The sequence below is a fragment of the Elaeis guineensis genome, chromosome 5 (genome assembly GCF_000442705.2).
Source record: "Elaeis guineensis isolate ETL-2024a chromosome 5, EG11, whole genome shotgun sequence".
Lineage (NCBI taxonomy): Eukaryota > Viridiplantae > Streptophyta > Magnoliopsida > Arecales > Arecaceae > Elaeis > Elaeis guineensis.
The window spans coordinates 120,423,010-120,440,684 of NC_025997.2; the positions used below are offsets into that span (position 1 = coordinate 120,423,010).

The 17,675-nt window shown below is 38.0% G+C and overlaps 2 protein-coding genes across 2 annotated transcripts; one reads left to right on the forward strand and one right to left on the reverse strand.

Annotated features, from left to right (window-relative positions):
• Positions 1-737: 737 nt before the first annotated feature.
• Positions 738-7,912, reverse strand: LOC105046134 (uncharacterized). The gene is made up of 6 exons (XM_010924653.3): positions 7,609-7,912; positions 6,878-7,074; positions 2,855-2,935; positions 1,813-2,046; positions 1,481-1,558; positions 738-1,355 (listed from the first exon to the last, which is right to left on the reverse strand). Exons 1-6 carry the CDS (start codon positions 7,724-7,726, stop codon positions 1,068-1,070), a joined length of 996 nt encoding a protein of 331 aa, XP_010922955.1. The 5' UTR covers positions 7,727-7,912; the 3' UTR covers positions 738-1,067.
• A 185-nt stretch (positions 7,913-8,097) lies between these two features.
• LOC105046133 (uncharacterized) lies at positions 8,098-14,619 on the forward strand. The gene is made up of 3 exons (XM_010924652.3): positions 8,098-8,512; positions 8,599-8,746; positions 14,237-14,619. The coding sequence occupies exons 1-3, from the start codon at positions 8,123-8,125 to the stop codon at positions 14,464-14,466; spliced, it is 768 nt and encodes a 255-aa protein (XP_010922954.1). The 5' UTR covers positions 8,098-8,122; the 3' UTR covers positions 14,467-14,619.
• The last annotated feature ends 3,056 nt before the right edge of the window (positions 14,620-17,675 follow it).

Consider the following 17,675-nt stretch of genomic DNA (forward strand, 5'->3'; position numbering starts at 1 on the left):
TCTTATGCTATATAAGCATTATCTTCTTATGCTATATGAGCAAATTGCAGAGCCAAACTAAGAATTTTATCTAGCTGCCGTAACAAAATTATCGTATGATGTCAGCATCATCCTTTCATACTATATAAGCAGACTGTGTGATATTATATGACAATTTCATCACATCAATTAGATGAAATTCAATCTGAATTAAACATATTTAAAAATTAAATGATCTGATTATACTAAATTAAAATTCAAAAAATAAAAATAAAAAAATCCAAATAATTTCAGATCTATTACATAATTAGCCCTTAAATAATAAATACACTTCTTTTGCAGCAAAGTTTCACTAATAGAGTTAGTCTGTTACAATGGAACCATACTGAAAATTATTGGCTGTTAGAGTGCTTATAGTGATCATTATCTGTCCCAAATTGTGATTTAAGACTATTTAATATCAAAATAATAATTTTGATAGCAGCCATTATAATGGCATTGCAATGGAAAAGTAAAGGTGTTATTATCAAAAAGTTTACAATTTTTTATGTGAAATAAATTTTTTTATGGAGGGAAAGATCATAAAAGTTGATTTTGGAAAATATCTTTCATAGAAAAGTAATAAAAATGTCAAATAAAAAATGCCCATGGGTGCTGAAATCGAACAGAAACAATTTCAGAATGCAGGAAATAAGTCTTGCCAATGCCGGTGCTTAAAACTAAACAAAGTAAAGCATTCATGATATCTGAACCAAACAAAAGCCAAACCAGAGGACATCAGAATAAACATTGCACCAGGTGGAATACAATAGGACTCATTTGGGTGAAATGTGTCAGGAAGAAGCTGGTGGGCTGGCACGGATTTAACTCCAAAATGGAGCTTTGATTTTGCCGGTACCAGTCCTAACAACTCCAGAACCTTTTCAGATTGAAAGATAGACCCTTCTCAAGAATCAAAGACGGATACATCTGAGTTAGCTGCGAAGGCAGTAAAGTGACTCCAGACTCCTGATACATGGCAGTCAAAGGAAGAGACCCAACATTAAAACTAGTTACAAGTTAAGCAAAAGAGCCCATGACTGTACTAGCTATATGCGGCTAGATCTGCGACTTCTCCTCCTCAAATTAGAAGGCGAGGCCTCGTTTTCAGCGGTTCCCACTGCTTCAGTTTTGCAGCTCCTCAACCTCTTCGCTCTCTCGGGGCCAGGAGGTGCCTGAGTTGCTTCAACTGCTTCAGCTTTGACTTTTCTACGCTTTCCTCTCATAATGGGATCATCTGAAGTCATCTGACTTTGTCCCGGTGTATTTGTATGATCTTCCTCCTGGCATTGAGATCCAGGCCATTCCGTACCGCAACCAGGACAAGCTCTTGAACCCTATGTTACCGCAAATTATCCAATTGTAAGTACTAAAATTCAAAGGGACAATTACTTGGAAAGAAGTCTTTCTTCCCTCGACGATAAGATAAAGGGGAAGAAGTACGAGGGAGGGAGACTGTCACCTTCCGCTGAGAAAATTTCTTCTTCAAACAATAATCATGAAGTCGGACAGGGCAACCTTCATTTGGACACGTAAGAGCCTGTTTAATTGAATAGAATAAAGTGAGAATAGATGAATTGAGCATATTGTCATCAGAAAATATATCAGGAGAAAAGGGAAATAGATGACTCGTAAAAATAAAGAAACTTGTCCGATTCATGCAGCCTCTGATAATCTTCAAGCCTGCAGCAAGAGTTGACAACAACATCCATCCACCGACAGAGAACCAGCTATATAATTCTAAGGAACCAAAAAGATTATTATCATCAGCAATTTATTGTAGAGACAACAAACCTTCACCCCGGCTTCATTGCAGACATCACAGGAAGGAATATCATTATTACGGAACCAGCTTCGGAGATCAAAAAACGATCGGATACCAAGTCCAATTTTACCATCAGAAGTATAGCAAAGCCATTGATCTTGGATGAGATCATTAAGAGCCTTCTCCTTTTGAGACAACGAGAAACTCTTGAATGCAGCAGGGATATGAGATTGACTATCTTGTGAAGCCTGCTCAGTCTGAACCTGAACCAGAATTATAGGAGTGTAAAGATATGAACCCCAAAAGACTTGGGATACTATGCACAATTAAGTGGTCAATAATGAACATTATGATGAGATGCATATGAATTGCTAATAAACTTAATAAGAACAGCATTAAAAGGAATGCTAGACAGATTCCATAATACCAAGATATAGTAAAAAGCTTTATAATGCCATTAACTATAAAATATGTAAAAGTCTACTGCTACAAGAAGGCAATCCACTCCATTTTGGTAAGTAGACAACAGCAAAATCCATAAATAAGCTATAATGACCATCAAAGATGTATTGACCATACATACAAACATATAAAGCTTAGGAATTAGTAAACATCTTGATGTATGTGCTTCTACAAGGATCAACCACTTTAAAATGAAATGAGTCCTTAAATTCCATGTGTCCCACCTATGAGATCTCATTTGCCCCTTCATCCTAGATTTGAGGCACCCCTTACAAGGCCGTATTCTGGCTTGACTGAATATGATCCATGCTTTATTGAGGAGGATGAATTACGGTTTCTAAGGTCAGTCCCTTGTGCTGCCCAGGATGACAAGGATTTGACTACAATGTACATACACTTTGTTTACATTACGTCAATAAGCAAAATTAATTTCTAGTCCTTTGCAGACACTAAAGAATCAAGATCAACAGCATATTTTACCAAAACTTCACTTATTGGAAAACTAACAGCTCATATGCATTGTCTAGATTCTTAGAGATAAAGTTTGCATGTGTGTGTACATGAGATGGGGGTGGGTCAAAGAGGAGAAGTGGGGAATGCACTCAAAACCTGATTTTCAAGATGGACATTAAGAGCTTCAATGTTGGTTATGCAGCCTTGAGTTGACATATCCTGAACGATTGCCTCTATCTGCAATAAATAAGAGCATACAAGAAAATTATTAGTATTGCAAACCTAGTTCTCTCACTTCATTACACAAGATGGATATCAAAGAATGCTGCCATCATAGAATAACACCAGCACAGCAATATGCAAGCATGTCTACTGTCTTCATCTTGAAGGCCTTTCGTGGCATGTGATACTACCAAGACATCATAGATTATCATCTCGCTTTACATCATTAAGTTACACTTAGATCAAAGAAAGGTCAACAAAACTAAAAAGGTTGTAAATAAGGCTTACAAAGAAGCCATTGAACACAGAAAGCTGATAATTGAAAATGCATAGGGATTCTAGCCAATTGAATGGGTCTTCTGATCAAACCATAGATTATTTAGATTCCATTGGCAATTAGGATGTGGAACATCAAACATTGAGCAACCAATGATTCAACAACTAAAAGAAAGAATGATTCTTTTGGATCCTTCCTTTCTTTGAATGGAACGAACAAAGGCAGAATTAGATTATTCTTGAAATACCTTTGGGATCTTCCTCGGTGTCCCATATATACATGGAATATGAGAGGCAAATGAATAATCATCCACTTCTTAGAATCCTACAAGATCAATTCGTTCTTTTTTCTCTAACAGATGGTCAGAACTTCATCTAGGATCTACCATTAACGAGAAAGGACAAAACAACATCCATTTACCTTAAAAGAAAAATTAACATCCAAATGAACAAACAACTACAAAAATAAGAAAGTGGAGCAGTGTTACCTGGACATTCATGTCTAGCTCAAAAAAATTATGTCAGAAACATATCCAAAACAGACACATGCCAGAAACTTGGATCCTTATGAAATTCTTTGTTTGGGGCTTTTAGAGTTGGGAAGTGCTGGACTCTTCCAGCAATGAGTTAGAAACTCATTTTTGACATTAGAATTGAGTAGCATATGAAACATGTAGATGAAAGAACTTAGAGACAGTGTCTTCTAATTTAAAAAGTATAAATATATTATCTAACTTAAAGTATCTTCTATCCTGCATATCCATGTATCTCCACTTTTCTTCTTGCCAAGTAAGTCTTGGATATGTTTCTGAATCTGATTCCCGTGTTTGTGTCCATGCAGCACTAAATTGTAGTACAAAATCAAAGCATATCATGGTTAGAACCTCAAAAAGATATAGATGCCAGATATATCGGACTGTCAAAATCTACAAGCTGTCATATGGTAAGACATATATATAATGAAGGACTTGTCCCACAATAACATGGAAATGGATGTCAACATTACAAATTCCAATGGTTCACATTGGTGCCACAAGATGGAAAGTTTGGAAGTACATCTCCATAAACACATGCATGCATTGTTGTTAAAATTTTACGATTCATGATGTAGATCTTACAATATGGATCAAAATGGCCCTAAACAATTCGAGTCCCTTCCTTGGATCAGGACCAGTTTAGGATCACAAGGTTTAGATCCATACGATGGACTATACATTCCTTTGAATCACAATATCCAATTGGATTATGTCATTGACATATTAGATCATGTCTAGGTCGGAAGCTTCCAACATCCACATTTTCCATCAAAAAAAAAAAAGGCTAGATCCATTTTCTATAATTTCTTTGACTATGTAGTTCTTAAGTTACATATTTTAAAGTCTTATCCTTGTTTATTGTGCATAAAAGGATAGTAAAATTGATAGAATATAAATAAACATCTTGAATAACCAAATAGAACATTTTTTCGTTAGAAATACTAATATATGGGCTAAATCAGTGAAAATTAGACTTATCATATGTCTGTTTTCTATTCTCCATTCTCCGCTTCGCTGTTGACTCATATTTCAACGATCCGATTCATGATCGGATCTGATCTATCCCTCTATGATTTACAACTTGATCCCAATCTTAACAACATTGCATGCATGTAATATTAGCAAATATACTATGACTTTATCAGAATTTAATCCAACTTGTCATGTTAAGCAAGACAGGGATCAAAGTTGTGACTTTATATATATAAATGGCTACTAAATAGTTTCTAACATTCTCTTCAAATAAGCGAACATCAAATATGACATCATAACTGTCACCGCAATTGGACATCACCATCTACATGAATCAAGCACTAGAAAACTCAATGATATATCCTCATTAGGAATTTTGAATTCATCTTTTTACCTGCTATGTCAACAACAGATTTTCTTTGTCGTCATCACTTGTCCTCCACAATAATGTTAGATTACAATCAACAATGAACACCACATGCACGATCATAGAGACATGGGTAGAGGTGTTAGGCATGCATTCAAATAATAGGAACTAAAGATGTGTTGCTGTCATTAAAGAATATAAATAGAAGACAATCAATGAGGTTACAACCACAAATAAACTCTTCCTTATATGTTAGAAAAATAAAGTGAAAAGTTAAAATATTATAGAACTCAACAGTGTTGAAAAATCAAGGTCATTATTCTCAAGCATCCTCTAGCAAGGGTAAAACCAAAGTTTTAAATCCTATAGGACGGGACTGTTCCGATTTTCCCATGGAATGGGATGCATCGCCATCCTGCCCCGTCCCAACACTTAGGACAAAGGATGTCCCAAGGTATCCTAATCGAAATGCTGGGACGCTAGCGGGATGGCCTGTCCCAACACATGGGATGGTACCCTGTCCCAATGTCCCACGGGAGTCCCACTGAGACCTGAATCCCTGGGTAAAACAACTCTATGCTTCCCAAAATGAATAATGATACTGAAAGAAACCAAGGTTAGTTATGCCACCTGTCACTCTTAAGCATTACAGAGCAGCACAGTAGCATTGGCATGTTGAAATAAGTTTTCCAATCCCATATTTCCACATGTCAGGTCTAGATGAACTTGTGCCGTTCATAGCTTACTACTTTCCAACAATTAAGCTATGTTTTTCTTTTTCTTATTTACAGCTACCCAAGGATATGGATGAGGTACAAAACATCTGAGTCAAATGAAAGGAGCAGGAGATGGCCTTCTTGTGGCTAACACGTCAACAGAAGTCAACTAATCATGGCTATTTCATTAGTTATTCACATTGGATGATGTGTTGTGTCTTCAGATCTCCAGAAAGCAATTTCTCGCTTAGCCTTGTCTTCCACAACTCAGTAAATGACAACTTTTTTTTCCTTATAGCAATCAAAACTTCATTACTAGGATTGGGAGCCTGTCACATGTTGGATTCATTTAAGGAGCACTAGTGTCTAGCTCTCAAAAAGCTCTAGGTTTGAAAATGCCTAGAAAGTATCCATACAAACAGATATTAGACCATGAGAGAGATTTCGAAGTGGGGTGTAACACCCTACATAGAAGATTTTGGCTTCTGAGAATCACAAACAAACTTTTTGGTACATTTGTGACGATTTTTGCATGCAAAGAAACATCAGATTGAAGGGTTATTGAAGGTTTTCACCATTATCACAATTTTCAGATATTGTACAAAATTGAAATGCCTAAACATAAAAACCCAGTGGAATCAAGCCACAGTATTACAAGTCAAAAGTGAAAATAGAAAGATGGTTTTTCATAATGTATTGACATAAAAAATCCATTATGACTCTTAATGTGGTTCTCAGTCAGGTTTCAGTCCTTAAGATGGACATTTTGTAAGCATGTAGCAGTAGGGCAAAACCTAGAGTTGGAGAGAAAGGACCAATGCATAGTATTCATATAAAATGATTTGCAGCCATAGCTTGCAGCATGAGTGACAAAAGATTTGATTGGCATGGGGATGAGTATCTGTGAGGTAATTTTCACAAACCCTATTACAACTGCACACTTTTTCAGTTGTTTTCGAATAGTCAGCTTTCTCATCGGCATTCAATTAAAATCTACAGTAGAGTAAACAATACTTCACACATGCACATTATCAATTATTAACAAAATAAACACATCAATCCAAAAAAATTCGAGCAAATAGAGACATACCACTCCCTTGTAGAATGCAATCTGTGGTACTGAATACTTAGTTCCAAGTTTTGATTGCTCATCAGCTACATTATTTATAATGCCATAATAAACCTTGCCATTGTATTGGTTTCTGCATGCCCGCAGCTCAAACTGAACAAAAGCTAGCTCCTTGTTTATTTTGAGCAGGCAATCATTGAATATCTGCGGATGTGTGGCTGCAAATTATCATGCAGACTGTTAGTGGTAGGAAAACCAAAGCTGTACTATACAAAGAATGATGCTTAATGGACCCTAAAACAAACCCCAGTACAGGTCCCAACTGATCCCCTCAGCTACGAGTTCGATCAATCTTGGGGTGCTCTAAATACATTTCTACTGAAAATAGTTTGAAAAATCTGAATTTGGTCTGGCCACTTTATATAAAAAGTAAGAATATAGAGAAAGATATTTTTATTCAAACTATAGTACAAAAGAACTGAATTTGATTATAACAAAAATGGTTACTTGGAACTATCACATCATTGGTGAATTTTGTTCCTATCATACCAATAAAAAGGAAAAAGGAATCAAAAAGGAAACTTGACCCGAGAAACATCAATAAGCTAAATAAGAATCAAAAATTTAAACTACTACACCACCGATTAAGTTTGGTTTATCACATCCATGAAGAAAAATCAGAGAGATGAAAAAGAAAAATAGATCCAACTCGCGAAGAACCTGAATTTTGCCGTTAAAATCGAAACAGATACCTGGATTTTTTCCCGTGATGCCAATAAAAATCTCATGGAACTCCTTCTCATCTAATGGGCCACGGGACATCAAAGCTTGTATAAGAGCGTGGTGCTTCCATCCCAGTTGCTGAGACATTCCTTCTCTCTCCTCCAAAAAACCCTAATCTCCACAGATCTTCCGACCCAGTGAAGCCACAGAAAGCTCCAAAAAAAACCTAATTTCTCCAAATCGAAACCCCAATCTCTCCGAGAAACCAACGATCAGATAGAATCTAAACACGAGAGGAGACAGTTTTCTCCATCCTCTGGCGGGAGAAAAGAAGGGTTTTGGACTTCGAAAAGGGTAATAAGATTTTTATTCGAGGAAAGGTGCAAGTCAACCGCAGATAAATCCTATGCGGACCAATGCCATTTAAGGGCCGGATACAAATACTGGACCAAACGGACGGGGGATGTGGTATCCGCAAACGATTAATATGTGCACTTTCGTACGGAATTCTAGCCGCTTCCTCTTATCTGCTCCCGTCTTCAAATGGCGGGAACTGGAGCAAAGCCGTCGGAACACATGGCCTCCACCTCGAGATTTGCGCCCACCCCGATCACCCTCCATCGATCCTTCGCTCCCACGAAACCCTACTTGTTCTCTCCGCCTCGATCTGGGGATTCCTCGGCGCGGTTGCCTCTCCGGAAAGCCGATCTCCGGGTACGGCACCGGCTCTCAGGCGGCGAGGGCTTGCCGGAAGGACTGCCGGACGGAGAGGACCCGAGCTTCGACCGGGCGGCGGAGCTGTTCAACGGGGGGGACTACCACCGGTGCCACGACTTCCTCGAGGAGCTGTGGAACGGGGCGGAGGAGCCGATCCGGACGCTTCTCCATGGGATTCTCCAGTGCGCCGTGGGGTTCCATCACCTATTCAACCAGGCGAGCTATAAAAATCTAATATTTTGTTGAATTAGCGTTTGTAGGTTTTAAAGTTGGGATTTTTAGGGTTTTTGGTGGGCTTTCAGAACCATAGAGGGGCGATGATGGAGTTGGGAGAGGGGCTCTGCAAGCTCCGGAAGATGGATTTTGATGAAGGGCCTTTTCTTGAGTTCGAGCAGGAGGTCTCGGCGGCGTTGGAGTTTCTATACCAGACACAGAAGGAGCTTGCTGCGTGTAAGTCTTGATCTTTTGCAGGAATGGGAGATTTCGTAGTTGCAGGATATAGTTTAGCTTACAGAATACATTTTTTTGTGGTTCAGTAAGCATTTCTCCTATCGATCTTTTTGCATGGTGTAGAAGCTTTGTTTAATTATTTTGGAAATGCATGGGCACTAAGTTTGGAGATACACTATGAATAGAGATACACAATTTCTATATTAGTAGTTTACTCCAGGTTGCATTGATTGCTAGATAAATTTTGTGTTTCATGTCAGAACTACTTTTTTGGAAGGCATATTATTCGTAGATTAAGAGGGGAAAAATTGAAACCAAGAACATATGTGTTTTAGCACAAGAAACTAGTCACTTTGTAAGGAACACTTTGCTAGATTCAGTAAACCTTCAAGTTTTTTAATATGAAGTGGGTTGGCTATCCTGCACTTAGGAGAGTGGGTTTGATAATATGTTCTGGTTGTCATTATTTTCCTGCAGAAAACATAAAGTAACTTAAGAAAGTCTGAAATAGAGTGGAATATGGTAAACTTAGCTAGTGAATGATAGTTGATGAAGATGATAATGACCTTGATATAACAAAGTTTTGTCCCAGATGTATCATATTAAAGAGGGACAGGCTTTAAGGGTCGCGATATGTCAGTGACAAAACCTTGTGGGCTGAGTGATGCTGGAGAGAGTATGCAAAGGGGATACTGAATCAGCTGCCATTTGAGGTTACAACTTGGATTATGCTCATTGGCCTGTCTATGTGCATATTTCTATTATTTTGAGTATGTTCCTTTTCTAAAGGTACAACTCAACATATTCTTATTTATAGCTTGTTGGAAATCAATTTCAAGGAATATAAATTTTAGGAATGAAAGTAGTATGGATATTGTCCGTCTGGATCTATTTTCGTATCCAAATAAATCCGGATATAGATAGAAATTTGAGAATCCGACTAACATCCATATCTGTATCCATATCCGTCAAAGAAAAATGGATATGGATATGGATAGACAACTATCCAATTTGTATCCAAATATCTGAATCTATATATAATTCTATATAATTTTATATAGTACCAATTAATTTTTAAGAAAAATATACAACTATATAAACATGTTATTAACTTGATTTATCATTTATTTAATAATATCTTTGCTTCTGTAGTCATAAAGTTTAATTATCTAAGTAATATATGTAATTATATCCATATTTTCAGTATCTAAATTATATCCACATCCATTTAAAATAAATATGGATACGAATTTTTATATCTGAATAATATCCGTATCCGTATTTGTATTCGTCAGACACAACAAATATGGATATGGATATTGTGGTATCCGATCCGTATCCGATCCAGTTTCAGCCCTGATAAATTTTCATAAATCAGTCACTATGGGTGATGAAAGTATAAGGTTTGATGAAGGAATTATGAATGGCCATGATATGGAAGTTTTAGATTGCATTCATGTTAAGAAAAACTCCTGGTTGCAGGGAAGGAAAAAGGAAAAGGCGCAAAAACAATTGATATATCATCAGGTTTATGTAACTTAGCCTACATATGTGGAGGCCATGTCTATGATGTAGAAAATAATGTATTATGTGTTGTTTACTTATATTTTGTTTAATTGGCTTCAAAGCAAGGAGTAACTTATTATTTTCATAGCACTAGTTCTTATGCGGATGCTGTGCATGTAATTTATTGAAGGAGCATTTGATGGTGATCATAATCCCATCAGTGAAGATTGTTTACAGTCGATTTTACAGTTATGCTTCTCATTTCATGGAAGACATGGGACTTTTGGATAAGATTCCTTGTCTAATAGGAGACTGGATAAGATTCCCTGTCTAATAGGAGACTAAAGAAACAAGCAAGGGATCTAACAGGAAACTGGAAGCAACACTCAGGGATGCTATGGGCCTAACAGATAGGCAGATAGGATTTTTTTCCCTTATATTACTGCATTTGAACATAGTGGCATAGTGAGACGTTTCAAAATCATACATGTTCAGAGTCATGAAACATGGATTTAGTCGACAATAAAAATATAAGTAATCATATATGCAATGATTTATGAAACAGAAAATAGGTAATAGAGATCCCTAAAAAAGCTGTCTGAGTCATGCATGTTAAGATTGTTTAGTATAATAAAAAGTATATGGATTTTTATGGAGCAGTAAAAATACATCTGAAATGCAAAAGAACAAAAAAATATATAGCAAATATTCCAATAACAGGTATTATATTGGCCAAGGCCAGTAGAAGCACAATAATGATACCATGTGTTATTCTGTGAGCTATTCTGAAGTTGACACTTCACAGATGGTCATAGGAAAATATAAAACCTTTTCTAAGATGACTCGTGACAAAATTTTGCTTCAAGTTTGTTCCTGTATTTAACAATATTAAAGTTAGAATTTTCTTTTTGTGCATGTAAAGCATGTACAGGTAAACTGCATTATGATGCATACATGAAACAACAATTTGTATGTTTCCTTCAAAAAAACAATTTGTGTGCACAATTAATATCTTTCTTGGGACATAGAGTCCTACAGAGATTACTCTGTTGTGTAAGTCTTAAAACATTAGTAAAAAGTATAATTGGTATATATTAAAAAAACTATAAAAATATGAGCACACATGTGAACGGTTCTCGTATGACAATATCAAAATCATCCGGAATCCCATGCCTGTTAGATGTATGCCCTAAAGTCAATTTGACAGACACATTGTATTATTCTAGAATATAAATTTGTACTTGATACATTTTATTTATAAATAAAATTGGGCAGTTTTTCAATACCATTCTTGTTATGTGTCCTTGAATCATCCAAAAAATTAATAGGATGATGACATATATTCTTAAGAGTTGAAAATTTTAGACATGTATCATTAATGGTTGATTTCTAAACTGCTCCCGACTGATGGATCATCATGGGGACGGTGATTGATCCGATGAGTTTAGTGCATAGATCACTTGCTTTAAAGATAAACGAGTCTCGAATCCACAATGTGGGAACAGTGAGTGAGAGTGCAAGTAGTTGTTAGAGAACAATGGTACTGAACGTGATCAAAACGAGAAGTCACTTGGATGTCTACTCACTCGTCAGTGACTTTCTCGATGTTGTAGTTGTGTGAGTAGTTTTTTGACCTACGGTGTCTCGGCTGTTCACAGTGAGGTTGTTATAGTTTGACTGCATATTCACTTAGTCTCCTAATAATGCGGGTTCTTACGGTGTTTGTTGGTTACAGTAGATTCGCTGTAGGAATAGGATGTGCACCTAGACGAGATCTATCGATCTTAATAGTTAAGGAGTAGTCCTATTGATATATAAAGCTGAGTTCTTAAGATCGTGGCCATGGCGATATGATTGATAGAAAAGAGTTTTCATGAGGAATCACGAATTAAACTCGAGCTGATTAAATCTTACATATGATAGATGATGGGGTTTGACGAGTTTTTCATAACCTTCATCTTGTCGGGACTCATGATAAAAGAACTGAATCATACGTTAGCTACACCTAAAGGTTCAGATTTTTTCATTCTGCTAGGTTGCCACTACATGCTGTTAGACGTCACTGGTGGATTGTGAGATCCACGAGAATTAATTGATGGTCAATAATTCTCATTAGGTGCGTTGGAAGTGTTCCAATCTATTGAAAGAGATTTCAATGATATTCATGATGGAGATCATGATATGTCTCACTATCAGATAGAATAGAACCTATGAGGTCACACACAAAAGAGATTTTGACTTGATCAAATAATTAAATTATGAATTTGATTCATAGATGAACTCAATTATCAATTTGATTGATGATTAGATCAATTTGTAAAAGTTACAAAAGGGACTTGCTAAAGGGTTAGTGAGTTAGAGGAAGAACATTAAGCAATTGTTGCTGAATTAATCATTAATTATTTGATTTGATCATTTAATTAATGATTAGGCTTTGAACAAATTAAATTGGATTTAATTTGGTTCAATTTGGGGTTATTCCTAGTTCAAATAGGATTTGGCTTAACTTTATCTGAATTGGTTTGGAACCAATTTAAAAGGGGTAAGGAGAGGAGTTCCCAGTTGGACTGGGACTCTCTCTCCTCTTTCACGCCACAAGAGAGAGTGCCGATCACATGGAAGCAAGGGGCCGACGGCCCCCTTCATGGGGCGTGCGTGTAATAAAAGAAGGGAAAGAGAGGGCGCGGCCAAGGTGTTGGCGTGCCCCCTCTGGGCTTCTCTCTCCTCCCTCTCTTTCCTATCTCCTTATCCAATTAGGATTCAAGATTTGAGTTTGATTCAAATCCTTGTAATCTGAATTTGATTCAAATTAATCTCATGAAAGGATAAAGATTTGAGGTTTATAAATAGGACCCCTTGGAGAGGACGCCTTAAGCAATTTTGAGATCCATCTAGCCTCTCTCCTTCTTGCCGCCCCATCCTCTCTCCCTACTTCTTGGTGCCGCCCAACAAGAAGGGGATTTTCTTCTTCCTCTTCCTCCTTCTAGTTCATCATTCTCTTCCTCTTTCTTGAGAAGAAAAGAAGAAGAAATCAGATTTGATCTGAAAGGAGAAAGATCTGCAAGAGAGCTAATACCTCAGTGATCTTCGAAGCCTTATAATCGAGATCAGTCCTGTGTGGATATCTATAGAGGCCGGACGCTTGTGTGGTTCCAAGAAACCTCAAAAAACATCCATAGGTTTTCAAATTGCGGTGAAGATCTACTGGCACAAAGGTAAAATTTTAGATTTTATTAGAACAGATCTAAATCTTGTTTATGTAATGATTTCTGGGTATGAGATATGATCTCTATGCATGCTTGTTAGATTAAATCTAATTAGATTTAAATTGTTTAAATCTAAAATTATTTTCTACTGTGCACATGAATAAAATTTTTGAAATTCAGCATGCATAAAAATCGCCATCAGATGGCGTTTCCTTCAATGCCTGCTTATGTTCCTTGTGTTGATTCATAGCAAAAATTTATTGTTTCCTATTGAATGTCATTCCCATGCTTGCTCTGAGTCTTTCTGTGTCTCCAAGATCCAAGGGTTGGTTAAACTACCAGCTTTTGGAGGACATCACATCATTTCTATACCATCATGTTTACCCAACATAAAAGAAATGCATGTGACAACTAAGCAAAACAAATGAATATCTTTCTGGCGCTCACATGAGTTGCATCCTTTTAAAAATTTGTTTACCAAACTCATAAATGAAAGGCACAGGATCACTGAGTGCTTTTCTTTCTGGTGCTCCCACATTCCTCTTGTTTCTCTCTTCTTTTCTTCTCTCCTAAATTGACAGTTTAATAATTCACAGTTTTCTGAAAATGAGTGGTTTTTCTCCTTAAATGAGGTTATTGTAACTTGCCCCATTCATAATAACATTTATCATCTTTTTCTTTTCTTCACAAATCCAGTTAATTCTGCATGTCATTAATATTGCACTGGAGTTGAACCACCTGGGCGCGATGACAAGAGACTTTTGTTGGTCTATTTCAGGTACAGATGATCTCTGCTTGGCAATGGACGGCTCCGAGAGATCATACCAACTACTAGGTAGCTTTGCTGCCGGGCAGCGTTTATACAGCTTGGATGTTGACCCAGATGGCATAGCCTGTATAACTTTCTCCCTGGTCCAAAATCAAGGCTCAGATATATCATTGAGTGTTAAGGTTCCCACCCTCCATGCCACAGAAGAACATCTCAAGGCATGTGAATATAAATGCTGATATAATCACACCATACACGTGTAGAATTTCCTCTATTTACCAAGTTTTTGTATCTTAGATCTTCTATAAATTAAGTCTAATGTTTATTTGTTTCTTTACAAATCAGAGTTGTGTAATTACTGTAAAAATCTTATAAAATTGAGATTAGACTTCCATGTTAAGTTTCTACATTTTGCACAGATGTCCTATGGAAATGACACAGAAATTTCTCTATGAGGACTACTGCAAGGGAAGTAGATAAAATCGAAGAGATCTTTATGTACATCATCAAGTGATCACGAGGAATACAACATGTATGGACATAGAGTGGCAAGAGCAGGACTAATATGGAATAATGTGGCATTGCAAAAGGTGGGTAGAATTTAGAGAATAGAAGCTCTTGGCTTGGTTTATAGAATAAGACGGGGAAATGGGACTCGTTTAAGCTGTGCAGGATATATTCATCCTAATTTCTTTTTACTTTTTCTGAGAAGAAAGGTTGGATGAAATCTGATCCAATTTTATCATCCATCCCTAGTTGTCAGTATTCATCAAACAATAAATCAGGATCAGGATAACAATATTCATCAAATTATCAAAGGCTGTTAGTTTGAGTGGTTGGCGTCTTGCTCTTCAAGTGGCAAGTCTCAGGTTCCATTAATATTCTTCAAGTTACAGAATGATCTTAAACCATTTGCAATTTTACCAATTATTTGACATCATGAACTGCATAGCATTTATTCACAGGTGCCTATGCTGATCCAAATTCAATTTATATATTTGTGTCAAGTCAGCAAATTGAACCCAAATCCAAGCCAATAATATTTCAGTTAAAATTAGTTATGGTATAATTTTAATTTTAACATTTCATCAAATTTTTCACATCAAATCAGGTCAACTGTAGTTATATAAAATTTGTTTGATAACCATATGTAGTTATAATTAACAATTAGCTTATAACCCCATGCCATGGGATGTAATTGTTTCTTGAAAAAATATTTTATTTTATTAATTTATTAATATTTATTTTATATATATATTAAAAATAATTAAAATAATAAAAAAATATTTTATGTATAATGTAGATTATAAGTTATTTATAAACTATTTTATTTTTTCTAAATCTGGTGTTCCCTAATCTTGTTTTTTTTTTAGACCTTCTTTTTTGCAAACAACAGGTGTTATTTTTAATTTACAAAATTTTTAATATTTTATTTATTATTATTGGAAAGTTAGAGATATGCTCGAACTCAACTGATTTATGTTGGATTTATTCATATTCACATTTATCTATTCTTATTTTTTTTATTTATTTATTTATTTTAAAAAATATATATATCCATGATGGTTGGTGTTAGGTATAAAATATCTTCCGGCCGAAGTTTGTAAGAGACCGACCCTTCCAGGACTTTTCCGGCTTCCGACCTTATGTGGCATCTCTTTGAACCTCCTCAACCGTCCGAACTTCCGGACTTCTCCGACAATGAGCTTCTCCATTCATCTATCGGGCCGCTCCAAAGGCTCTCTGGGCTTCACTACCAGCCGATCTTCTACAGTGATCAACTATTCTCTGAATCCCTTCCAGACTTCTTCCGGCCGCAGACGACCCTACTCCGAACTTCTTTCGGATTTCATCAATATCCGAGCTTCTCCGACGACGAGATTTCTACAGTAACCAGACTCCGAACTCCTACTACGAGCGATCTACTCCGAACTCCTACTACGAGCAGTCTACTCCGGATATCTACTGTAAGCGAATTCCATCCGAGCTTCTACTATAAATAATTTTTTTTCGAACTTCTATTACAGGCAGACTTCAGCCGACCTCCTGCAGTGGATGGATCCCAGACGAGCTTCTACGACGGGATAGGATCCACCGGTCAGGTCTCTACTCCGAGCTCCTATGACAACCGATCTTCGACCGAGCTTCTACTATAAGCGGTCTCCTTTTAGCCTTCTACAAGAACCAGACTCCGTCCGAGCTTCCATAGCGGATGGATATCGGACGAGCTTCTACAATGGACGGGCTCCAGCAACTAGATTTCTACAACGGCTGATCGCCTCCGGTGTCTGCCGAACCTCCCCAGCCATCAGCCTTTAATAGCGTCAGTCGGACTTCCACGACGCCATCCAGACTTCCACAGGATCCCCAGACTCCTCCAGCAGACGAACCTTCCCAACGCCATCCGAAGTCCACCGCCGGCCGACCCTCCGTCAGATTCTTCATGAAACCGAACTTCTCTGACGGATAATCTTCAAACGAGCTTCCGCTCCATCAGACATCCCAGCCGAGCTCCAGCCGACAGATCTGAACTCTCTAGCAAGTCACGACAATGGCCACTACCCCACTCCACTCTCAAGGCTCTACCACTCTCTGGCAAGTCGCAACAACAGACACCACTCCACTCTCCGTAACAAACTCTACGTGGCCCTGAACGACCCCTGACGCCACTATAAAAAGGGACCCCCATATATGTTCTTCTCTAGGCTCTAAACTCTATCTCGAAACTCTGCTAAAATTTTCACTCGAACACTCCATTTCTGTTGAAGCAGAGCACTGACTTGAGCATCGGAGGATCTTGCCGGAGCACCCCCAACTCTGGTTTAGACTTTCCTTGCAGGTCCCGGCGGCGGCCGCGGTTATCTCAACTCCGGCTTCGGTGGAATTCTGCGTCAACAGAATTGGCGCTAGAGGAAGGGGTGTGTCTTCGCAGTACCCTTGTTCTTAAAGGAGTGCTCAACAGGACTGCCTCCGGTCATCTTCTCCGACATCCTCTTCTCCTTCTCCTATTAGATCTCCACCTAATGCCACCCCGAAAGGCATCCACCAGGCGATCCACGGCCTCCGTGGCCAGATCTCAGGCTCTGGCCTCGCCTCCAGTTTTTCAGGCTCATCGTCCTCCTCCGGCAACGGCGGTCGGCATGGAGCAGTTCAACCTGCTGGTTCAGCAGGTCAGAGGCCTCACCGAAGCAGTGCAGGCCATGCAGCAGCAGCAGCAACAGCCGCAAGCGTCAGTGCGGTTAGAAAGAGCATTGCCGGAGTTCCAAAATCCGGTAGTAGGGCAGGCCACTTGGGCCAGTCGCCCTGTCTTCCCCGGAAAAGGGAATCCGAGGGTGGAGAGCCCTCAGTCTGATCACGATTCTACTTTCGGAGGATCCCTACCTCCACTCTGCCAGAAGACCCTCGAGACTCGCAGTCGAGAGGACCTCCTGGATCGAAGGCTCCAGGA

Bases quoted from the DNA above. Each gene is read 5' to 3' on its own strand.
- LOC105046134 (XM_010924653.3), bottom strand. From the start codon at position 7,726: ATGTCTCAGCAACTGGGATGGAAGCACCACGCTCTTATACAAGCTTTG. The intron at 7,075-7,608 runs GTATCTGTTTCG...GATAATTTGCAG, and splicing joins CATCACGGGAAAAAATCCAG to CCACACATCCGCAGATATTC. The intron at 2,936-6,877 runs GTATGTCTCTAT...TATTTATTGCAG, and splicing joins TTGCATTCTACAAGGGAGTG to ATAGAGGCAATCGTTCAGGA.
- LOC105046133 (XM_010924652.3), top strand. From the start codon at position 8,123: ATGGCGGGAACTGGAGCAAAGCCGTCGGAACACATGGCCTCCACCTCG. The intron at 8,513-8,598 runs GCGAGCTATAAA...GTGGGCTTTCAG, and splicing joins TCCATCACCTATTCAACCAG to AACCATAGAGGGGCGATGAT. The intron at 8,747-14,236 runs GTAAGTCTTGAT...GGTCTATTTCAG, and splicing joins ACAGAAGGAGCTTGCTGCGT to GTACAGATGATCTCTGCTTG.